Below are 23,715 nucleotides of genomic sequence, written 5' to 3' on the forward strand. Positions count from 1 at the left end.
GAGCGAATGAATTAATAGAGGTACACTTTACGCTTAAATCAGTAAAAGAAGAAAAAGAAGCGTATGAAGTAAAAGTACTGGAGACTATCCCAGAGAGTTTTCATATATGCAAGAGAATTATATATTCACAGAAATGAAGATGCATGTCAGTATAGAGGCAGACCCTTATCAGAATTGAAATATAATTACTGTCAAATGGCTCTAACATATTACATATAATAAATTTGTGCTAATATACCTTTTGACCATATGAATAAACCTTTAAATTCCTTTGGCAAGGCTCGCACGCATAAGAATTGTTGGCATAAGGTGGGAGTGGCAGAGAGAGGAGAGCGAGTCGAGGTTGGAGCTAACTGAGACAATGCTATTTTGGAATCGAGTGACCGAGCTAGTTGATCAATTATAATTTTTCAATTTACTTTCTCCTAAATAATCATGAAATTGAAATAGACAGACTTTTTAACTTTCACTGCCAGAGTAGTGTAACTACTCTATAACATTAATGCGAATAAATACTTTATAATATTAATCAACTAATCCATGAAATAAATACTTTATTACACGTGCATGGCTCAAGTTAAACATGAATTTGCCAGTCTATGGGTTTCTCGCCTTGATTCTTAGTTTTCTCGCTATTTGCGCCACCCTCGGATGAACAAGCTTCTTGCTGCTGCTGTTACATTGCTCCAATTCTATCCAGTTTATGACCCTCAGTATCAGTGACTGGGGACAGATGCCTGACTTCAATCTCTCACCATCCTTTTGAGTTTGCTTCTTCAGACCAGATTCAAGCGCTGCCTCCACAAACTCCACGAACCATCTTCCTGCCTCTTTTCTTATCTGCTTTGCTAATTTCATTGACCTCCCCAAGCTAGAGCAACTCGGACCTTTATCCTCATCATCATTAACTTTATGGCCGCCGTCTGATCTTGGATGTTTGCCAAGGCACACAGTGTTGGATGCTGATCTCGTCTTGGAAGTCGATCTCCCATTTTGGTTGATGGAGTTGTGATCCCTCTCTTGTAAGATGGAGTTTTCGTCGATCGAAGATCGTTGTATCTTCGCTAAATCTTCTTTCTCTTCGCTTGGTGCAGTGATCAGAGTAGCGGCTTGAATCGATTCTATGTCTGCCACTGCCTGCACAATCTCCTGATGGAAGCTCAGGAACTGGTCGAAGCAAGCTGCCGGTGATTCTGGATTTCCGCTGTTGCTCAATTCAGAAAACATCCTGAAACAATTCACACAATTAAGTCCTTGATGTCGATTGAATCGAGTGACTAGTTAGGAATAATGGAGATAATGGCCTTACTTGAGAACTCTAACCACGGTTTCTGTAGCAGAAGCGTCTCGCAGGGCCTGAAGAGCTACCTTCTGAGCTGCTTCTCTTTGTTGCAGAGCCACCTGCATCAAGCAATTCTACTCGACTTCACACTAACTGAACTAACGAAAATTCTGAAAGGAAAAGAACCAAATTAAGCAAACGCTGTATATAAAAACTGCACCTTTCCAAGGGTGTTGAGCAGCTTCCCGGGCAAGGGTATGCTGCGTTCGCCGCCGGAGTTGTGATACTGTGAGTTGTCGAAGGTGATTAAGGTGTCTTGTTCATCAGAAGTCCAGCAAGTGCCCTCCCCGATGGATTTAGCACTCCTCAATTTTGGCATCGGACTTTTACTTGGAGGCGTCTCCTGGAAGAAGAAGAAGAACAATTGGAGCATGTGAGATTCAACGCAAGATGTTTCCTTCCTTTCTTTGCCGATACACTCTGCTTACAGAGGGAAAGGGAGTCTTTGGAATCTTGGGATCTCTCTCGCCGACACTCTTCCACCTGGAGAACTTGGCCATGCTGCAGCTCTTCCTCAGCGACGCTGACCCGGTTTCCTTGGCATCGACGGCACTCAATTTACTCAGAGGAGCTCCATTGACAGATGCTCTGGTCGCCATTGCCGGAGACGAGAAAACGCTACTAGTCGGAGTAAGTGTTATGCCCTTTTTGGGGGTTTTGTCACCGAAGTCCAAAGCCACGGGTTTTACGCCTCCGGCGACGGCGTTCTTCTCCCACGAGCCTCTCCTGTGAACGGAAGAAAAAGAGGCCACGGACTTGTCGCCTCCGCTCGCCATAACACGGGCGATTGGCTCGGGGGTGCCTAGGAGGGGGTGGCGTCCGGGCAATGGCCGGGCGCCGACGATGAGCGGAACAGGGGAGGCCGGGTCGAGGCGGTCGACGTGGATGAACTGGCCGAGCTGAAGCTTGTTGGCGAGTACAAGCTCGTCCTGGCCCTCCGGAAGCGTGGCGTAGATGGAGTGCGCGGAGTCCGAGAGCTTGATGTAGAAGCCGCGTTTCGGCCACAGGTCCTTCTCGTCCAGGTCGGCCGGGAGGATGTCCGTCACCTGCAGCAGCACGGTGCTCCTCCGCTCTCCGCACGACTTGCCCGGTTTATCCTGGTTCATGCCGTCGAGGAGCTTTCGCAAGACGCCCGGCGCCAATGTTGCCATGGCGATCTGGGTTGCGGAACAATCTTAGCTTTGACTGCACTCCAAAATCTAGATTTTTTGCGGTTTTATACAAAATCAGCACAACAATCTCGAATCTGGAATACAATAAACAATCAAGAATCGCCGGAAGAATCGCCGGAAAAGAGAGAGTTTGTGACGAAGAGGAAGAGCAGCTTGCGTTTTTGTTTCTTCGCTTTAGGATCGATTTAGTAGGGCACCAGGGGTAAAGACGAATTGTGATCTAGATACCCGCTTACTTCACTCTCACAGGACAGGACATGGTAGGGAACACAGGTGGGTCCTACGGATTATACGAATCAACATGTTGGTACGGCGTGGATAAGTGAAGATGTGAGTATGATAAGAAGCAGGTATCCTGGAATTTGGAACGTTGGGCAACGGTCGAGTTCCTCCATTTTATGATTAAACTTAAATTATAATAATTTTTATTTTTATTTTATATTCCGTTTTGCTGATGAGAGCAAACCGAATCTAGTTGACGTTGGACATCAACCAAACCCTAGTTTTTCATACCCGATTTAGTTCGATTCCCGATCTATATAATGCCGCTGCTTCACTCTGCGAGGGTTTTAGGACGCCGCCGAATCGGCGGCCGCCTCTTCGCGATCCTCCTCTTCCTTTGCTCGTCTCTTTTCTTCTCCTTGTTTGTGATCTCGTGTGTTGGAAGAAGGGACGTAGGACCAAAAATTGGTCGTGTGCGTATCCCAACTGGAGGAAGCGGATCGCCTAAACCGGGCTTCCAAGGCGATCCCTTTCTTTTTCCAGCGATGTGATATGCGAGGATTCTGTGTTTCCGTTGTTTTTCTTCATACTGGAGTTGTCTCTCGTTTGTATGGTTTATTTGGGTAAGATTTGAGGTGTTTCTCTTTGCGACAACAAGAAAAAATACGAGATTTTATTTGGGTCCATTAATGCATATCGAGAGCTTTAATGTTTGCGCTTTTGACCTTCAAAAGCAAAAACAAAATCGTGACTTTGGGTGTGCTTGTTCATATCAGTATTCACAAGTTTATGCTATCTAATCATGAGAGTAAGGTAAATGTTGGTTACGTTCCTTTTGCTACACACATTTTGCTGCCACGTCTTGTTTCATTTGCCCACTGTACAACCTTATACGACATCTTGAATATTGGATTTATTTTATTTTGGGATTTCAGAAATATTATCTCCATGCCGCCCAACAGCTGTAAGTGGATTAGTGTTTGAATGTTCTATATGTGGAATATTCTGCTGAAGCTACTTTAACTATTTTGACTGATTTATCAGCATCCCTGATTGTAGTTCAGCTAGCTTATTTTTGTTGGAGATTCTATCTGTAGTGCTTATACGTGTGTACTAGTTTGAGTAGTCTATTAGTGGAAAATTGAAATTACTAGGATATGTTAGCTTGGGATTATGAATCTTTGATGTTAGCACCTAATTCTTCGTCATATCAATGATTTCATTCATGTTATCATTCATGGAAGAGCTTAAGAAGATGGTGGAGGTGGTTTTGTCTTTCTTACCAATCCACATGAGATTAACATGCTTTGGTGTGCAGAATTGAATGCGTTCATGCTAGTCTTTGAGACCCCACCTTTCCTCTAAACTAGTATCCTCTGCAGTAGTTGGATTAGTTGTGTTGGAAAATTTCTGTTTTCTACATATGTTAGTTGAATTATGTTTCTGCAATAGTTCAACATTCGTATCTTTTCATCTAGTAGGATAGTTTTCTCTAATTCACAGTGAGGAATTCTGTTTGGTGATTTGGAGTTAAGAGCAATCTAAGTTCTTGCTTGCTTTGTGTTGTTTGTTTGTTGGTACCGTGCCTGGTTTTGCCTCCATGCTTACCATGCTCATTGCTTCAGATCCCTTGCAGCTATTATATTGCAGAATTGACTTTAGTAGTCTTTTTTAGTGGATCTTAATTCGCTAATGAGCAAGGATAAAAAAGGGTTATGATGATCATTGCTTGTTCTGACACCTCTTGTTTGAGAGGGGCTACTTCATGTCAGCTCTTCATTGAGCAGAGTAGCAAATGTCTGAGCCCTTTCATGGTCAATTTTAGAGGAGACATGCTTTCAAAATCCCAGTGCAGGACTTCTTAGTTGTTAACTATTTGATATACAACCAAACATCTATTTTGAATATCCAAAGGCTGCAAGGGATCTGCTATATGGCTTGTAGTAGTTGTGTCACTGCTATATGGTGGGCTGTGATGAATATTGCTTTCTTCTGACACCTCTTGTTTGAGAATGGCCTTTATGGTTCTTCGTTGAGCCCTTTACTGAGATTATTTCTTTCCATCAAATAGTTGAGTGGTTCTAGCATTTTGTTCTAGGGCTATGATGAATAATGCTTTCTTCTGACACCTCTTGTTTGAGAAGGGCTCTATGCCTCTTCCTTGAGCAGATTTAGCACTGAACTGAGCCCTTGTCGATCGATAGTCCTTTTTGTTATCCGTTTTTCTTATTAAATTCTTTTATGTATACAATCTAGTTATTATTGTTTTTATAAATAAAAATACTGCAGATGAGATGCACTGCAGATGGAGAAGCCAGGAATTGATGCTTTCCTTGTAGCCCTGGGATAACAAATCCTACGTACCTTCACATCATGGCGTTGCGTCGCCTGGCGCGTGCTCCGATTCTTCCTGCCCCCGCCCTTCTAGGAGCCGCCTCCGGCGGGCCCATTTGCTTGCTTGATTCGATCATGGGTTCTCAGATCATCGGAGCAGCATTCCTAATCCACGGTAGCATGCCCAAATGCTGTTCGACAAATTGTCAGTGGGGGCAGAGAATTTAGGTTTTGCTCTTTTGGACCAATTGTTCATAGTCTAATTTGGTATTCATTCGTTGGAGAGACAATCGAGTTGGAAGAGGGTTGCGGATTACAATATTCTCAACCCGTGATGAACGATTGTGTCGGGTCCTTATGCTGTTCGGTGAAATGTCGCAGTCAAAGAATTTAATATCTGAGACACTAGGAATGAGTTTGCTTGATAAATGCTTCCGAGTTGAAAGTAGGAAATGGTTGGTGGATCACAGAATGTTAAGCTTTGGATGGAAGATTGTGGCTGAAGCTGCAGTAATGAGCACTCTCGAACGAGGAAGATGGTCAAAGACAGTGCAGTTGTTCCTCCACTACCGTGTTGTTATCTCTTCTTATTCACACACTATCTTCTTACTACTTTGTCATCGCATTCACAACCAAAGTGATTAGAGCTCTTCCCATCACCATCATCCTCTCCTCTCCTCTATATATATTCTTCGTTCTTACCCTCTCAAGATCTCGCTTCTTCCCCCACTTCATCATCAGCTCGCCATTAATTTCCTCTCATGCAGAGCATTGTGATGGGTGAAGACGAGGCCATATCCGCGGACTACTTCCTAGCCTCCAGCGAGCCGCCGACCGCATGCTCGTCGCCGACAGCTGAGAGGAGGTTGCGGCCGCCTCAGGAAGAGCCGCCGCTCAGGTGCCCGCGGTGCGACTCTACGAACACCAAGTTCTGCTACTACAACAACTACAGCCTCTTGCAGCCTCGTTACTTCTGCAAGAGTTGCCGCCGGTACTGGACCAAGGGCGGCTCGCTCCGCAACGTCCCTGTCGGCGGTGGCTGCCGCAGGAACAAGCGCTACCGTCCTGCCTCTGCAACAGTGCAACGTCGGCCGCAGCCGGCATTGCTCCCTGGCGACCTGAATCCACTACAGCTGCTGAATTACTCGACGAACGACGGCAGTTTCAATTCCAACGCGCTTAATCTCGTCATGAACAACTGCAAACATGGAGTAGGAGACATGAACACGCTCGGGACGCTACTAATGGAGGAGCCCTGCCTGGATGGTGAAGGATCCTGGAACAATATTCTCTCTATCGAGTGGCAAGAATCGATCGGCTACTCTGATGATCATGGATCATTATCGTCGTCATGGGCCAGAATATAAAATAGGACGTATTAACGCATGTTTGATTCCATATTTTCCCAAATGTTAAATTTCAAATAAAGAGTTGTTTCATATGGAAGAGAAACACCAATCTTCGTTTGATTTTCTTGTTTAATAGACATGAACTCCCCCAGATTGGAATGATTATGACATTAGTTGGTTCGATTCATCCCCCTCGTTTCTTTTTGAAAAGATGGATGATGAATGCAAACAGACAACGACGGAAATTTGTCTGATATTTTCCTCAAAAAGGCCAAAATTGAGGCAGACCGGTGAAATATGGTGGCTTAATGTTCAACACCTATCTCATTCAGTGTTTTTTAAATCTGGCTAAGGGGGATTGAACCATTGATCTTGAAATTGAGCATGAGTCTGCAGTGACAGCAACAACAATGACGATGATAGCTATGAAGAGGGATGATTCGATGATTGTTTCGAGACATAATTGAGTTGATTACGGTATAGTAGAATTATAATAAGGATTCGAATTTTAACAAAGTCGAGATAATACCTTCCTCCGTCATAGTTAATTGTAATTTTTAATTTACCGCTTCATAAATGATCATGAAATCGATCGTGCAAAACAGTTCAAGTGATTGATTCCACTTTGCCTAAGAAGAGGGATGATCGATGACTTTATGGTAAATTTCATGGCAGAGGACGGCACTGCTGCCACTGCACATCCTCCATATCCTAAAAAAAATGATAAATCTTAGTTAACCTTATTGACTATCCCTAAGGGTGACCAGTTCGGTCTCACGGAAGTTTTCTCATCGGCCATCAGGGTAAATCGAGAAGTGCACGCATCGGCCAACTCAGACGCCCAACATCCTTTAATTGCGTTCCCCATTTAGAAAAAAATTTCTACAAATATATTATAGTTGAGGATCGAACCATGAATACGTACGTGGTGACATCCTAGATATCCAACTACGGCATCATGCCCCGGGAACCCCATATCCTAATTTTCTTGCACTCTTTGTTAGTCCTATTGGGATTGATTGGTAGGACAACTGTTAGTTGGCAGAAATGATCCACTCCACGCGTGAATAAATGCCTTGTTGAAAGGAAATATTTTTATTTTTTATTTTAAGAAACAATTCAAATTAAAAAAACATCAAATATCTCCTATTTCAATATTATTATAATATTATCAAATAATTACTATAATTTATAACAGCTAGAATACTGACTATGATATTTTTTTTTATTTTCAATACTGTTACGTAGTTACAATTAAAAATTACAATATATAAAAACTATGTTATTATTATTAAAATACATAACACTTAATATCATATAACTGTTTAAAAATAATTTTAATAAAATTTAAATAATTTTAATTAAGTTAGTAAAGAATATTTTAATATAGTTATATTCAAAATTTAGAATTTATGATTTAAAATTTAAAATTATAGAATTTAACTATTTCATACATTTCACTTTAATCAAATTAAATTATAAATTTTAATTTTATTTATATATTATAATAATTTTTGATAATTATTATAATAATACTGAAATAAAAAATAATTTAAAAATAAAATATCTAAGTGGTTTTTTATAATCTTCTGTAAAAGAATCCGCCACCTTAAAAATCGGCCCCACGACCATGAGAAGATAAATCGAGAAACTGTAGTTGATCACGACGCAGGAGGGTGTTACTTTACTTCACTTCGTCAGGATTCGAACTCTTGTCCTTTTCTACAACTATGTTGCATCGTAATTTTTATGTCTAATAGCGACTTTTTGTAATCTTGAGACGGGATTCAGATGTACGAGGGCGTGCTGTTCCAATCATCGAGACTTTTGTTAGGTTACAGTCCCACGTGCAATCTGCGCATTGAATAATCATGATACTTGTCGACTGTTTTAAAACCGAGCATCCATAGTATTCTACATAAGAAAAATATACGGATGAACAAGTTGAGGTTTTGTATTCAGGAGTATACCAATCATCTTTACTGCATTGATCTAAAAAAAATTAAAAATATTTAAAACAAGCCAAGATAGGAGCCAACCAACACATTCTGCTCATGTCTGCAACTGTCAAATGATGCACTTTTGTTTATTTTTTTAAAAAGAGGTCCTACAAAAAGCAATAAATCCAGGTACCGAAAGGTTTTGCCAGGTTACAAATTATCAAATTGGCAAAAGTCGAGAACATTTGTAAAAATAAGTAGAAGAGTTGTCTTGCAAAACATGGTTCTTCATGGGCAACATGAGTCACTACAAAGAATCCGTTTTTAAGAAGCTTGTGTGATGGCGGATGCTAGGAAAGCTCTTCCAGGTTGACGATTAACGAGCCGACCATGGCATCCAAGCAACTGCACGACCAACAAAAAATATTGATGTGAATTTCAATATCTTGTTTGCAATTTTACAGAGGATTAATTGTATGTAGTAACTACCCCAAAGAACTTGAAAGTTATTGTGTATGTGCATCCTAACTAGTAGGAAAATATTTTTTGGATACCATTTCAACTTTTTATTATTCTGTCAACTGATTAGGGTAAAGAACAAATTTAACAAGCTAAGATGTACAGATTAAAATTTCAATGATAAAGAGAGCTAGCATACAAAGCTGTAACTTGTTGCATCACATAAGCAACAAAGGTATATACCTTGGCATTGACTCCATCTGAAACAATCCGGTTCTCGCTCTTCCACTTGACATAGTCATTGCGGTTAAACTTTGTAAAACCCCTGGGAATCAGTTCAAATTCCAATGTCAGCACACAATGTAAAGTATCAATTTGATAAATACTAGTAATCTCCAGTAAATTCTCAAACTGCTTGATGGAGTTTTATTTTTTGAAGATTTTCCTTCCTACACTCACCATTTTCCACTGACAATAATCTTCTGACGTCCAGGGAACTTGAACTTAGCCCGACGTAATGCTTCTTGAGCATTATGGCTGTTGCTATCCTTGCAGCGAACAGATAGAAGGACTTGACCAATACTCACCCTTGCACATGTCCCTTGAGGCTTGCCAAAGGCACCCCTCATACCAGTCTGGAGCCTATCAGCTCCAGCACAAGAAAGCATTTTGTTGATTCGAAGGACATGGAATGGGTGGACTCTCACCCTTAGATGGAAAGCATCCTTTCCCGCAAATTTTGTCATGTACTTATTACATGCAATGCGGGCAGCCTCAAGAGCTTCACTGGAAACATTTTCCTTTTCCCAACTCACCAGGTGGACACAGAAAGGGAACTCATCAACCCCTTTCTTCTTCATTCCAACATCATAAATCCTAATTTTAGGATCAGGAACACCACGGCAGTACCGTGATTTAGGATAGGGTTTGTTCTTAATTTGCCGATAACAACGTGCAGGTCCTGCATGAAAAATAAGCCTTCAATTTGCATGTCAATTCACAACAATCAAAATTGCAAAATAGATATGTGACTAACTAAACTAACAGTTTAGAGCCACCTATATGATATCTAAGTCAATCTAATTAGGTCTTTCATGTTACCATCTGGATTTGAAAAACGAGTTCAACAACAATCACTAGTATATTCAAGTATGTTCATCAATCAGTATGATAAATTAAAACCAACCTTATAACAAAATACTTCATGTTACTTCATAATACGCTAAAGCTAAAAATCATAGGATAAACATAAGATTTGTATCTTTCATTGATAAGAAAAATGGTGTATACAGGTATAGCCACATAACCGTGCAGAGTTTTTTCTTCTTCTATTCTTTTGAGGTAAAATGGGAATGCTAATGCAGATTCAGATGACACAACGAACATTCACATTACGTACTTGATAACGAACAAGCAACGAAATTGACGTTAGATCCACATGATTCGACGTAAAAGGATAGGAATCAGTTCAGACCGATCAAACCCAACCAAAAATGTATGCAAAATCTTAATTGTCAACAAATCTAGAGAATCCAGATGCAAAGGCTTGAAGATGAGAGAGATATCAAGAAACTTACGCCTGCCCATTTTCCCCACGAAGCCGAAGCACGAGATCGACGCCGAAAGCCAGCAAGGAAAAAAACCCTTATAAAGCGGGAGGAGAGACGAAACCCTAGAACCGGATGTGGGCCGCCTTCGGCCCATATACTAAAACCGTCTATAAAAGCCCAATATGTTGAACAGGCTGTTTTCTTCTACGTCCATCCTATTCCGACGCTGCCGCCGCCGTCGAACTCAGCCGGCGACGTCTCTCCGACGTTGACCTTTTCAAACCTCATTGGAACTCTTTCAGTGGTTTATCAAGCTATATATATATAAAACGTTGACTTTGTATTACAAACCAACGCTGACAGTCAAACCATTCCAAGTAAATTGAAGCAAATAAGAACAAGGATAATAAACTCTCACAACAATCAACACACATAGTAATAATCTCACGCACATCGTTACTGCATTCATGGCATCGTTCTTGGTTTACTAGTTAATTGCCCTGCAGTTCTTGCGGATCTCCCCCTGGGATCCAGTGAGCGGGCTGATGTCCCCCATCTTGATCATTGCCGCCGCGAAGTGGGCCGCGAACATGCCCGGATCGTAACTGTAAGTCCTCACCAGCGAATCTGTTGATCCGCCGCTGAACAGCTGCTGATCGGAGTGAAGCAGGCCCTTCTGGGAAACAAGATTGCCGAAGTAATAGTTGTCGAAGCTGGTGGGAGTTTGGAGGTCGAGAGGCGCCAAGTTGCCGTCGCCGGAGCCCTGCGTTCTCGGACACTCGGACCTCCTCGCGGTGGCCAGGGAGGCGTCGACGTTGGCGTCGTCGTAGATGTGAGCCCTGAAGGAGGTGCATCGAGCTTGGCCGACGGTGTGAGCGCCTGCGAGTGCCACCATATCTTGAGTCGAAAGGCCCTTCGCCGAGAACTTAGAGATGAGGTTGCTGAGGTCGGAGGTTGCAGGAGGGATGCTGTTGTTGGCTTCTGAAAGGCTTGCAGTCCTCGAATCCCTTCTCCCCAGCTTCACTTCCCAATATGGCCCTCCATACTGCATTCAAATCAAATTGCACTACTATCAGAAATCAATCTCAAACTGTTTGTGTTTGTGTGTTCGTGTGTTTCTTCTTGATCACTTACAATTACTACAGAGTCTCTTGCGGTGATCGCCAAGATGTCAGCGCAGGAGACGACGCCAGGACATGCCTTCTCCACTGCACACTTTATTCTATCCACCACGTCGAATCCTCTAACTGAGTTCCTGTTTGGAGTCGCTGTCTTCTCCCCTGTGAAGCTGCTCGTGTCATCTAAAAGCAATGATCCGTCGCAACCCTAATAATATATATATATAGTAGTTAATTAATCATCAGTTTCTATAACACTACTATTTGCCATGATCGAGCACTCACATTAACAAAGCAATCATGAAAGAAGAGGCGAAGAAGAGAAGCGCCTATGCGCCTGTCCTGGGAGATAGCAGATTCGACCACCGACTTCACCGTCGAGAAGAGATTCGGGCATGAAGACGAGTAGAAGGTCGTGGAGAGCTGCGCGTTTGCGCTAGCTATGGAAAGGAGTGCAATGAGGAAAGAGGCGTGGACCATTGTTAAGGAAGAAGCCATGAATCAGTTTGGTTTGAGAAGAGGGTTCTAATTGCTTGGATTTATATAGGGGGGAATAATGGGTAGACTCCTATGTGTGTCTAGACCTAGTCCTTTGAGGAATTGAGGTAGCTATAGGGGGGAAATAATAGGTAGAATCTGTCATTCTAGCAATTCTATACGGTTGGTTCCATAACTATCTGTGAGAAGGTAAATCGAAAAATTACAGTTGACCACTATAGGAGAGAGCATTACCCTCATAATGGAATGCCCTCTAAATTATGTTTTCTCCATGATTCTGTCACATTCACACATATTGAGAATGTATTTTCTCGCTCCTAGGGACATAGCTGAGTTGGTTATGATGCAGCAGAGTTGCAGAAGAGAGCAAAGATTCGAATCCTGGCGAAGTTAGGTAATACCCTCCTGCGTCGTGACCAACTGCAGTTTCTCGATTTACCTCCTCATAGATGATCACCGTGTGGAGCCGCTAAGGTGGCGTTCCACCTTTTTTACATAAGAGAATGTATCTTCTCCATGTTTCTCACTTGTCTATCCGTCTAGTCAAAATCTCTCATTTAATCTAACTCAGGTTGGATTATTATGATAGCATGACTCCACCTTTTAGCTTGCTAGTCGTGCCTGAATGCAGACTTGAGTCGGCCTGATCATTTGTCTTGAACTTGACCGTGAGTCGAGCTAGTTTGACTTGAACTCAATCATGAATCAAACCGACCTAGCTCTGCGTTGACCAAGTCTGGATTCTGCCAGGTGGTCCCTACTATCTCCACCAAATCATGGGAGATGTAAAACATGCAATTAGCGGGATGAAAGTAATTATATTACTAATCATTGCGTGTAATTTCACCAAGGAAAGAGACATTCAAACCGTGAAGTTTGAAAAACGAGAGTCAAAACACGTTTCTATTGAGTCATAAAAGAAAAACAATTAATCCACGTAAATAAAAAGAAAGATAAAAATTACTTTAGCCAGTCAAACCCTTAATCATGCTGGCTTGTATCGTAGTTTTCAGCATTCCTAAGCGATGATTGCTCACCTAATTAAACATCGATCATCTCTAGTCACCAGAAAATGGAACTAACTTCTCTGGCATATTCTTCTATAGTTCATAGCTAGCTATAATTTAATGGGAACTTTTATTTTTCTTAACCTACTACAAATTGATTGGATTTGATTGTCCTCTGGAGGTCAGACAACTCACTAACTCTCGTAGAAAAATAACGCAAGGTCTAACAAAGTGGGTGCTGACGATGAGCCTCAGTGAGAGTGTGTGTTGATATTGCACCATGCGGCCATGTCTGCTTTAAAATAGATTCAGCAGTCAACATCTGATACACTGGAGTAGAACAGTTTTAGATTACAATTAAGATCCATATGCTAAACTGTGGCATGATTTGAGAGGTTCTTTTGAAGTGGTTAGATTTTACGTCGGTCCTAAGTCTTGGACTTGGGGGAATAAGTTATGGAGATCTAGGTAGAGAGGTTGACTTTGTGTGTCCCAAGCACGGAAACGTCGTCATCGGCCAAACAGTTTTAGTTGGTGAGAAGTCCAAGGTCGTTCCCAAGATTGTGTCGGGATCATACTTTTTCTTTACGTTTGCTTTCCTTGTCGTGCGCGATTTTGTAAGGATTTGATGCATATTCTAAGAAAATAAAATAAAACCCTTTTTTTTAGAAACAAACAAAATTTAAATTTTATGCACCAGCCGGGAATCGAACCCGGGTCTGTACCGTGGCAGAGTACTATTCTACCACTAGACCACTGGTGCTGATACCTCTTTTGTTAATATTATCCTTTATAAATGTTTTGTCAAGAAAACTTTACTATATCAAACCAAAATGAATGAGAAAAAAAAATTTTTTTAGGGTTTTTTTTTTTCAAACTAACAAAACTGATGCACCAGCCGGGAATCGAACCCGGGTCTGTACCGTGGCAGGGTACTATTCTACCACTAGACCACTGGTGCTGATATATGTTTTTTAATATTATCCGTTATAAACGTTTCACCTAAGAAAACTTTACAATGACTATAAAAAAGAATGAGAAAAACAATTCAAAAATATTTTTTTAATTAAAATAATCTTATAATAATTATAAAATTATAATTATTTTATAATTATGATACATAATTATAATAATTACGATAGTGTATATAATATAATATTAATAAAAAAATAAACTATCTATCTTATAAATTCATAATTAACTAGATATTATAATAATTATGAATTATAATTTTATAACATAATATTATTACACCGTTGAAGTGTCGATATTGAAATAGTTACGATGTCAATGTAACAATAAAGATATTTTTAAAAATAAAAATATATTAAGGTGAGATAATAAAAAAGATGCTCTTGATTTTCACCCATAATAATTTAAAGCACCGAGGGAAAGAAATGGGAAAAAAGGAAAATCTTTGATTGTCATATATTCACGTAAGCAAATATAATGTTTTCAGCTAATTTATCAAAACTATTTAATGACATTATATAAACACGATTATCGTAATGGAAAATAAAAATATTGTTGACTCTCACAAACTAAGTTAAATCATGCGTGTATATTATAATTTATTTTATATCATTTCAGTAATTTATTTCACTATAAATATCAGGATTATATTAAAAAATATATTAATCTACTATCAAAACCATAAATGTTGCATTTATTTAGAAAATATAGCTTATGTCAATCTATGCGATTATGAAACAGTTTGAACTACTTTGACCCATAAAAAACACAATAAATAAAAAAATTAATTGCAGAAACTGTTGTCCATTTACTTGGGGCAGAAATGACAGAGAAACAGACAAATTTATCACAGTTCAATTCAATATTTCCTGATACAAATAAGTTTAGAGCATTTGTTTTTCTTCCTTTAATCATATGATAAATGAAACAAGGAAAAAAAACCCATATAATTCATTTTTTTGTCACTTAAATTATTTTCCCTCGAACAAACCAAGCATAGAACATCCTCAACATTAGCAAAAGATGTTAATGTGATGCATAATCAATAAATTGAAACACTGCGTGTCCTGCGAGTTTATTCATTGAGCCAATATGGAGGAAAGGAATCTAGAGCAACATTAGTTCAAATGAAATATGATTCAAAGAACAAGGTCAGCACAGACCCTGGTGACAAAGCATTTTCATGCCAGTGGTTGTTTCTTATGTAGCAAAGGCCAACAGAGGAAGTCGATGTCTTCATAAATACTCAAAAGATGACAGTAAGGTAGCTGAGGATTACTTGGATATTGGGAAAGCCTTCTCAAATGCTTCCTGCTCTGGGCGGCACAAGTCAAACTCATTGGTGTAGTAGTACATGCAGCCAGCATAAGCATCCATCTCTTTAGGACATTTCTGATGGAGTTCCTTCAGCCTGGAAGAAAAGTTGTTGCCATCAATTATTCTTTGAAGAAAATAATTCAGATAAGTAACAGTTTCACAAGTTAAAGAAACTTTGGACTAATTACAGAGAGCAATATTTAATTTTTAAGAAACCATTTAAGCAAAAATCAAGTTTTAAAGTTCTCTCCTAGATAGAATACATTTTCGATAATCACATAGAACAATCAAGACAGATGAAGTAAATCAAACTGTGAATGAGTATTTCACTTGATGTATCAGGTGCAAGAGACTATTTGTGATACATCAGGTGTAAACTACTAAATTTCCCTGCTGATGATGCGGATGACTAGTTTCCAGTCTATGCATCAATTGACTAAACGGACAAAAATAAATTTGCTAGTAAATGCCTATTTGCGCAATGCTGGATCATTAGAATATATAAAACATATTTCTCCTGGATCTCTTCGCCTCCAACAAGGTTATCTCCTTGTTTATTTTCACACAGCTCGCCCTTTTGCCAATATAGAGGTAACACCTTCTTCAAACTAGCCTGCCTCGCATTTCTACTGATTAGTACTTCACCAACTTAGTTTTTTTTTACTGATTGTGTTTTTGCTATCATGCACATTCCAATAACCAGCTAATTTGTATGTCAAGCTTTTATTCTCATGTTTACCATTGACATCTCCAGTCGAACACTCATGCCATGAGTTAATGAAGTCTGCACATGGTCTCTGGTAACATCATGCCACATGCACAGAGTACAAAATAGAGATCAAATCTCACCATTCTTGTTATAATTTTAAAAGTCATCATCAGAGGTTTGACTCTAGCACGCATTCCTCTCTTAAAATATAAAAAAATATACAAATGAATTTGTTTTTTTTACAATCCACAATTTGAATATTTTTTTAAATGATTCACGATACCAATCTTAATTTGGCAACCTTATGTGGCACTGTGCTAACAAACCTATTAAATTATTGATAATCATACTTTTTTAATTTTAAATTATTTTATTTCTTATTTTTCACCTATATATTATTAAATAAAAATATTTGCGCGTGCAATGCAGAGGTATTCCAGTATCTAATAAGAATATTAAGATGAGAAATACCTGACTTCTCATGATTATTAGCAAATTGGAAAATTCCACAAAGAATTTCCAAGTCTCTCTAAGCTTACAATGCTCTTGCATGAATGCTGTCCAAACTGCACACCCTAATACCAGCACTTATGCAAAAGTACATACAAATCTGGTTATATGAATGATGTGAGAATCCTTTCTCACTTTCTTTTAGGGCATAACATCTTATAAAAGCCATATGCCTTATGACCTGCTGCAAGCATTGCTTTAGATTATGTCCCAGTTTTAGACATGAACTATCAGGCATGAAATGTGAGAAGACTGACAAATTACACATAAATTTTAAAAATTGATGAAGAGAGCAATTACCAGTTGCATGGACAAAGACCTTAATTGTTACCGAAGCTTAAGGTCGAAATGAATAAGGCCTAAGTAACAAACCTTTGCAGGGAAGGCATATGTAATTAATCAACACTCTCTTAAGCATTCTCCAGAAAATCACAGTTAATTTATGTGCTTCTGCCAATGGGGCCTATGTGTAACTAACTGGCGCATTTAATAAACTGAATGAGTTAGAATACCCTACTTGACAGCAACAAATAAAAAGGTGCAACTAAAGATGACTAGGAAGTTGCATTAAGAAATTCGAACATAAAATCATATGGGGAATCTTTGGATTGATGAGAAGAGACACCAAATAAGTTTTGGTGCATTAACAAAATATTAAAAATTAGCCAACTTTACAAATTCCTATGATGTCCAAAAGCTGAATGAAAAAATTGACAAATGTCAGATATTCAACCTAAAGGCCTTAAATGATGAATTTTGAGAATATTGTGATTATCCAATTTCAAATGTCTGTTTTTACAGTAGAGAAAAAAGTATGTGGGTTTTGATTTTGTAAAGACCCTTGAAACACCAAAATCTTAATAGGGTAAAGTTGACACTAAATTTTCTAAACAACAGTCTTATGACAACTAAGAAGATGAAAAGGTAGATGAAATTCTAGAATTCTGCAGGTAACTGTGTTTCACTGTGTAGAGAGATCCAATCCTCAGTGCAGATCATATTACATCATTTACTTCGAAGTCCAAGATTTTTCCATCATACTAGAATCTTGGACAGTTTATTCATGTCATATGAGAAGAATATAAAGTGATTCAAATTTTAGAATCATCATACACCACACAACATACTCGCCGATGTTATCACTTCTCTTTACTCTGCATGGAAACTTTAGATCTACTATCATATGCTATAGACAGTTGCTGGAAGAGTGCAAAGTAATTGAACATGAAGCATTGCAAACTTTAACCTTTCAGAAACCAAATAACCAGCCTATATAGCACTTATCCGTACTCTTCTCATTGGCATACATTCAATACAGCTGAAATGTATGATGAGCATAAAGTGGTCTTTCTTTTGACATTTTTTCTACCTTCAATTCAAAGAGAACAAAAGAAATAGAATGGATCTTCTATTTTATTAGACCAAAGATTTAATTTATAATAAAAAACAATTAAATTCATTTGAATGGATACTGGATGACATTTATTTAGCCAGCCACAAATAGTTAAGATAGTTGGATTCCCCTATCAAGGATCTGGGTTAAGAGAGACTAGAACATACCTACTTAAACTAAAAGGTAGAGTTTTGAACATAGTTTTTTTTCCCCATATCGATGGTAAAATGCATTACACGAAAAGCTACGAACTTAGCTGCGCGAATAATAGAATAAAAATGTAAAGATCATGAGCTAGAGAAACGACACTAGGAACAAGTTCTTACAGATTTAGGACACAGCTCGTGACCTGCCGACCCTTGTCGAGGCATTTCTCCGGGTTGGGGTCCTTCTTCTTGCACTTAAGGAATGCCAAGTTCTCGGCCCGGCACCGCACGGCGATGTGCTTGGAAGCAGCCATGAGGACGGCCGAGGTAGGGATCGGCTCCCCAGCCAGATCGACGGTACTCGACATGTCGCCGATCTCGCCCTAACTGCCCCGTGAAGTCGAGACCGCGTGAGAAGGATCGTTAGTAGAGGAGTGAAATTAAGGCTCCGATCCATACCTTCGCCTTCAGATTTCGCGCTCGTGAGGAGGAAGACTGCTCGGAAGCCGCCGCTGCCCCGCCCTGTTCGTCTCCCGCTAATGCGCAGGCGAGGAGCAGAAGGGTGATTTAAGCTGCGATTGCTGCGTCGGCCTCTTATTGGGCTCTGTTTTGGGCCCCGAAATTAAAAGTCGCATAGGGTCGATTCTCGGCCCAAGTACTATCTTTTTATTAGATTTGACAATATTGTTCTGAAAAATTCCATCAGAAAACCACGAACGCGTCTTTTCTCAAAACAATTTACAAATCTATTAAATTTAACCGTGTTCCGGCTAAATACTACGGATGGTCAAACCACTGATCAATGAAGTATCTGACAAGGATAGTCCTTAGACCGGATGTGACGGAAGGGTCGGGCTAGAGAGCAGAACCGGAATCGAACCTAAAACACACTTGAAGAAAAAGATTAGACTGCGTTGGAGAGTCCCGGTAAACTACTCAGACGTTCAAGTTAGGGTTTTGATGAGAATGAGGAGTACGAAAAGCAAGTAGTAGTAAGAGCCGTAAGAGTTTCAGAAATCAGATTTTTACACGATAGTGAATTGATCTTTTTATAACCTGTTTTAGGGTTTCATCTGCAGGGTAGGATGATGTCTGCTCCTTCGCTTGTTGTCGCATGCTATAGAACGCAACTCCTCTCTGTCTCCTTCCTTTTTGGCCGCATATGCAGGGAAAAAGCATCGGAGGAGATCAGTTCTGGCACTAATATCTTCCTTTTGGCGCTATGTGCAGGACTAAGAAGCTAGCAGGAGGTCACGTCTAACGGTTTAATAATCCCTTTGTACGGTGACGCAGAAAGGGACCAGAGGGAACCAAATCTGTGTTATTTATAGACAAGTCCTTCTTTGAGTTGCAGCGCATAGGGATAATGTGTCAGGGGCTCACAACTAAGACTAGGGGTGAGCCTAGATGAGGTGGAGTGGCTAAGACAGTAGATCTGTTGAGGTGAGGTTGACTGAGACGAGGGTAGCTGAGATAGGAGGTGGCCAAGATAGAGTCAGCCAAGACGAGAGGTGACTGAGACAAAGTCAGTCAAGACGAGGCCCGTCGAGACTAAGGCAGTCGTTGGCCGAGACGGAGTTGACCGAGACGAGGTCGGCCGAGACAAGGTCCGCCGAGACTAAGGCAATAGTTGGCCAAGACAAGAGGTGGCCGAGACAGAGTCGACTGAGATGAAGGTCGGCCGAGACTAAGGATAGTTGTTGACTGAGACAAGAGGTGGTCGAGATGAAGGTCAGGGTTATGTTGATTCACATGGACACTTCATCATGGACTTTGACCATCAGAAGACTTTTGACCCCTGACCCACATAAGAGCCACGTCACCATTCGTATCAAAACAGTAATTATATTATTCTCACAAAAGACAAAAGACAAATATGATCTATGCACATTTACAAAGAATTAATCCAATAAATACTGTGTTTTTCAAAGAATAAAGTGAACTCCTCCTTCTCTTTCATTTAGGCGGCGTACTCCATATTCTTGTCTGTTCATCAAAGCTTCCAATGACTGCAGACTGCTGCTTGTCGCCTAATAAATTTGCAAACTGCTCGTAGTATTCTTCGCTATCGAAATCATCCAAAATGTGGACTAGTTTTCCATTCCTGTCGACTGCAATCTGTCCATCTCGGCTTAGATCTCCAGTTAGTACAGTAATCGGTTTTGTTTCCATTCTCGTATTCAACTTGTCCTGGTCGACCAAAACAACTGCACCTAAAATTTCACCTAAAAATATATCCTGCACAAACAGATCATAGATTAGATTTCTAGCAGTTAGGTTATGATCAGTAACTGAAATCTATACCATATGATGATATAATTCTGGGTTCTTCAGCACCAGTTGATTGAGCAACAACAACAACTGCTGTGCGAAGTTTGATTCAGGAGTCTGCTCTGCAGTTTTTAAAGTTCGGAGCATCCTCGCAAACGAAGCTGCTCTCTGCTGAGCACTGAGAGGAATGAGTGTGATGCTGAGGTTCGACTCCATCACCTTCTTCGCAGCTAAAGGATCGAGGAACATGTTGAACTCAGCAAACTTGTTCGTGGGAACAGTGAAGACATTCCCTCTCTTGTTTTGCTCATCCATCACTTGCCCTCCGACCACATAAACATCCTGGATCACTCTAGTTGCATCTCGATCTTGATCGATGATGTTGGCTAAGTTAGTGAGAGGGCCATTCGTGAGCAGAGTGACCTTATCAGTCGGACTCAATGCCGTCGTAATGTGCTCCCAAACTTCCAGAGCCAGAGCTGTCTTCCTCGGAGCTCCAAACTTGCATGAGTTTTCAGCTGTGTACCTTCGAGGACTTCGCGGCAGCGATCGCGCGAGGCCGTAGAGCGTATCGGAATCGAGAAGTCCACCACTTCCTTGTGGAATTGCCTTCGCGTACTGGCAGCCAAGAACAGGAGTGCCTAACGCAGTCAAATTCCCCAGCCCAACTGGAATGTCATCTCGCCCCATCATGTGAAGCACATCGTAGATTATGTCGATCGTCGCGGCGGTTGCCCACCCATTTCCACTCACCAGGATTCCCTATTATGAACATCCATGATTATATTACCTTCTTCTTTTTGCAAGATCGAATTTAACCTGAATTATTACCATGAGGTTTATCGTCTCCATCGGTGCTTTCAGTAAGTAGATGAGTGCGAGGAAGTCTCCGGCGCTCATGTCCATGTCGAACACCACAGCCTTTCCTCTCGTTTGGTTTGCAGAGTTTGCTGGCTCGTAGAGCATTTCTCTGTAGAAAGGAAACTGTGTTGCAAGGCTAAATTTCCCAGACTGAGGACGAAGATTAAGAACCTGTGCATATGCAACTCGCATTAATTATATATTGAACAGAAACAATATGTTTAATTCTTACGTACGTCCAAGAAACTCTGGAAGAACTGTCTGTTCAGTGGGCTGTTTGAATCTCTGTTTGGCTTCGCTTCTTTCGCAACTCGCACCTGAACAGCTTCCGATCCAGTGACTTCTTTGGTGTATCCGTCCTGCAATATAATGCAATAGTTTTGTGTTCTTCCATCTTAATTAACGATTATTAATCTTGTTATACGATTAAATCACCTGGCATTTTCCTTTAGTCGAGCCATCGACGAGGCAGAATGGATCTCGGAGGCCGACTTGAACGTGGCCGCTGTGCACGCCGCCGTTTTGCAGGTCGAACTTGGGAACCGCGCGGCCATGGAAGAAAGGGTTGGAGCCGTCGTCGACGCCGAAAGGCGCGTTCGACGTGACCACCGTTACGTTGAGGTACTCCATGACGGCGAACTCGTTGTCGTCGTCGGCGTTACGGTCGTCGTTCCCGTCGCGCATGCTGGAAATGGCGACGGCCGCAAGGAACGAGTCCCACATGAAATAGCTCTGCGTGCGCGTGCATGCATGCAAACATGAACTGGAGACACAGTTTCCGGCGATCAAATGCGAAGGGGACGTGCATGGACTCACAGTATAAAAATGGTCGTCTAACCAAGTGTCGCGAATGATCTTGAGAGATCGGAAGCAGTACTGCGCCTCGAAGGTCTCCTGGCGCTGCTGGAACACTCGGAAAAACTCCTCGTTTATCGGGACGGTGTTGGTCGCGTCGAGCGGAACGAGGGTGATCGGAATCCCAGAATGGAACACCTAAAAGATTTAGCAAAAGAATCACGAAACGCATCCTTAAAGGCTACGGTAACTGCATATCGCACGAACCTGGTAAGCAGCGAAAGGATCAGAGAAGATGTTGAACTCTGCGAATGGATTGGTGGCGTAAGCCGTGAAGAGGTTGCCATGGTCGCCACACTGCAGGGGAATGCAAGAACTAGAGTGGTCCGCCGGGCAGCAGCCAGTAGGGTTTTCTGACCTGATGCCTCCTCCCATGATGTAGATATGGTCGATGTTCTTCTTCCACCGGGGATTCGTCATCAGAAACAGGGCAGCATTCGTGTGTGATCCGATCAAAAACAGAGTGGTCGGGCCTGCAGAGATGGTCTCGAGCATCACTCTTTGGGCAGTAGGCTGATGCAGGGGAACGTATCTCCTCTTCCCCTGAGGAAGAAAGGCCCTTCGAAGGCCGTAATTGGTGTCGATATCGAGCCTTCCTCGAGAGCCTACCGGAATCGCTTGCCGATAGCGGCAGTCGCCTACCGTGGACATACCCTGCGATCGATTAAAGCTATGCTTAATCTGTGATCGAATAAACGGAGAATCAAAAGGAATAAAAGAATGCACCTGTTCAATCAGAGGAAGAAATCCACCAACATCAGGAAAAATAATGGAGCCATCGTCTGATATGCCACCATCGCCTCCGACTCCCACAGCAACGTCGTCTCGGTTCATCATGTACAGTAGATCGTATACGTGGTTCACTGCGTGCCCTGCTTCGGACCATGCGTTGGCGCTGATCGTCACCGCCTGCAGAAAACAAAAAAACAGAGGAGATTTCAGGTTTACTGGTTTTAATGGCATTAAGAATCTGCTTTTGACCGTGGAAAAGGTGAGAGAAATCTGTAGATAACGAAGAAGTGCTTAGAAAATTAACTCGATATACTGTTGTCACTAGCACCACTTATTTCATGCATGATCGAGCTTGTTTAAGCTAGAATACTAGTCATTGTCAGAAAAGTTGAAAAATATGATAAAAGAACTCCATTTTGACAAACTGAGCCTTTGGACTCGTGCATTCTTCACTCGTTTGGATCGAACATAAAAACAGTGAAAATAAAGTTTAATTAGCGCACAAGAACTGATCGAGAGAAGCAAAGCTACAAATTTAAGCTTCTCGATCGAGATGAAGAAAAAGTTAGTCGAACCTTTAGATCGAACTCCGAGCGGTTCTGCTTCAGAATGTAGAGGAGCGCAAAGAAATCGTCAGTATCGACGTCTGTATCGAGCAGAATCCGGCGAGGCTTCGCCGTGACCATGCAGTTCTTCCGGCCAAGGAAGAAGCTCATCGCCATCACCGACGCGACCAAAAGCAGAGCACTACTCCCTTTCTCTGAATTCATTCCCATCTTCTCTGAATTACTGATCCCCCCGTCCCTCCCTCTTCGAGCTTATCACGCACGGAACTCGCTGGATACCGGCAAATCGAAGCGATCCATGGCGAAGGGAAGGAGATGACTTGGGAAGAGAAGGAAGGATTGGCGAGAGGAAGAAGAAACAGGGGTGGCCAGGAAAAATGGAGAAGCAGATA

The 23,715-nt window shown here is 41.2% G+C and overlaps 6 protein-coding genes and 5 non-coding genes across 11 annotated transcripts; 4 read left to right on the forward strand and 7 right to left on the reverse strand.

The window, feature by feature from the left end:
• Nucleotides 1-597: 597 nt before the first annotated feature.
• On the reverse strand, nt 598-2,493 carry LOC141836702 (uncharacterized). Its single transcript, XM_074724218.1, has 4 exons — nt 1,771-2,493; nt 1,503-1,685; nt 1,310-1,401; nt 598-1,228 (listed from the first exon to the last, which is right to left on the reverse strand). Exons 1-4 carry the CDS (start codon nt 2,491-2,493, stop codon nt 598-600), a joined length of 1,629 nt encoding a protein of 542 aa, XP_074580319.1.
• A 1,954-nt stretch (nt 2,494-4,447) lies between these two features.
• Nucleotides 4,448-4,542, forward strand: LOC141836783 (small nucleolar RNA snoR1). The gene has a single exon (XR_012602500.1). It is a non-coding gene; the product is annotated as a small nucleolar RNA snoR1 (small nucleolar RNA).
• Nucleotides 4,543-4,704: 162 nt separating this feature from the next.
• On the forward strand, nt 4,705-4,798 carry LOC141836784 (small nucleolar RNA snoR1). Its single transcript, XR_012602501.1, has one exon. It is a non-coding gene; the product is annotated as a small nucleolar RNA snoR1 (small nucleolar RNA).
• A 36-nt stretch (nt 4,799-4,834) lies between these two features.
• Nucleotides 4,835-4,925, forward strand: LOC141836781 (small nucleolar RNA snoR1). Its single transcript, XR_012602498.1, has one exon. It is a non-coding gene; the product is annotated as a small nucleolar RNA snoR1 (small nucleolar RNA).
• An 810-nt stretch (nt 4,926-5,735) lies between these two features.
• On the forward strand, nt 5,736-6,552 carry LOC141836667 (dof zinc finger protein DOF2.5-like). The gene has a single exon (XM_074724175.1). It carries the CDS (start codon nt 5,832-5,834, stop codon nt 6,435-6,437), a length of 606 nt encoding a protein of 201 aa, XP_074580276.1. The 5' UTR covers nt 5,736-5,831; the 3' UTR covers nt 6,438-6,552.
• Nucleotides 6,553-8,476: 1,924 nt separating this feature from the next.
• Nucleotides 8,477-10,469, reverse strand: LOC141835730 (large ribosomal subunit protein uL16-like). Its single transcript, XM_074723102.1, has 4 exons — nt 10,396-10,469; nt 9,278-9,779; nt 9,062-9,143; nt 8,477-8,764 (listed from the first exon to the last, which is right to left on the reverse strand). Exons 1-4 carry the CDS (start codon nt 10,403-10,405, stop codon nt 8,684-8,686), a joined length of 675 nt encoding a protein of 224 aa, XP_074579203.1. The 5' UTR covers nt 10,406-10,469; the 3' UTR covers nt 8,477-8,683.
• Nucleotides 10,470-10,670: 201 nt separating this feature from the next.
• On the reverse strand, nt 10,671-11,993 carry LOC141835729 (peroxidase P7-like). Its single transcript, XM_074723101.1, has 3 exons — nt 11,772-11,993; nt 11,503-11,694; nt 10,671-11,413 (listed from the first exon to the last, which is right to left on the reverse strand). Exons 1-3 carry the CDS (start codon nt 11,982-11,984, stop codon nt 10,856-10,858), a joined length of 963 nt encoding a protein of 320 aa, XP_074579202.1. The 5' UTR covers nt 11,985-11,993; the 3' UTR covers nt 10,671-10,855.
• Nucleotides 11,994-13,683: 1,690 nt separating this feature from the next.
• On the reverse strand, nt 13,684-13,754 carry TRNAG-GCC (transfer RNA glycine (anticodon GCC)). The gene has a single exon. It is a non-coding gene; the product is annotated as a tRNA-Gly (tRNA).
• Nucleotides 13,755-13,881: 127 nt separating this feature from the next.
• TRNAG-GCC (transfer RNA glycine (anticodon GCC)) lies at nt 13,882-13,952 on the reverse strand. Its single transcript has one exon. It is a non-coding gene; the product is annotated as a tRNA-Gly (tRNA).
• Nucleotides 13,953-14,956: 1,004 nt separating this feature from the next.
• LOC141836445 (NADH dehydrogenase [ubiquinone] 1 alpha subcomplex subunit 8-B-like) lies at nt 14,957-18,582 on the reverse strand. The gene is made up of 3 exons (XM_074723935.1): nt 18,498-18,582; nt 18,219-18,425; nt 14,957-15,374 (listed from the first exon to the last, which is right to left on the reverse strand). The coding sequence occupies exons 2-3, from the start codon at nt 18,404-18,406 to the stop codon at nt 15,239-15,241; spliced, it is 324 nt and encodes a 107-aa protein (XP_074580036.1). The 5' UTR covers nt 18,407-18,425; nt 18,498-18,582; the 3' UTR covers nt 14,957-15,238.
• Nucleotides 18,583-19,994: 1,412 nt separating this feature from the next.
• Nucleotides 19,995-23,533, reverse strand: LOC141836734 (nucleoside hydrolase 3-like). The gene is made up of 9 exons (XM_074724254.1): nt 23,333-23,533; nt 22,752-22,934; nt 22,233-22,679; nt 21,987-22,163; nt 21,606-21,902; nt 21,407-21,529; nt 21,141-21,341; nt 20,343-21,071; nt 19,995-20,276 (listed from the first exon to the last, which is right to left on the reverse strand). Exons 1-9 carry the CDS (start codon nt 23,531-23,533, stop codon nt 19,995-19,997), a joined length of 2,640 nt encoding a protein of 879 aa, XP_074580355.1.
• Nucleotides 23,534-23,715: the final 182 nt, after the last annotated feature.

This window comes from Curcuma longa, chromosome 10 (genome assembly GCF_044706935.1).
Source record: "Curcuma longa cultivar G26 ecotype Majalengka, Jawa Barat chromosome 10, ITB_CL_G26_1.1, whole genome shotgun sequence".
In the NCBI taxonomy this organism is placed as follows: Eukaryota; Viridiplantae; Streptophyta; class Magnoliopsida; order Zingiberales; family Zingiberaceae; genus Curcuma; species Curcuma longa.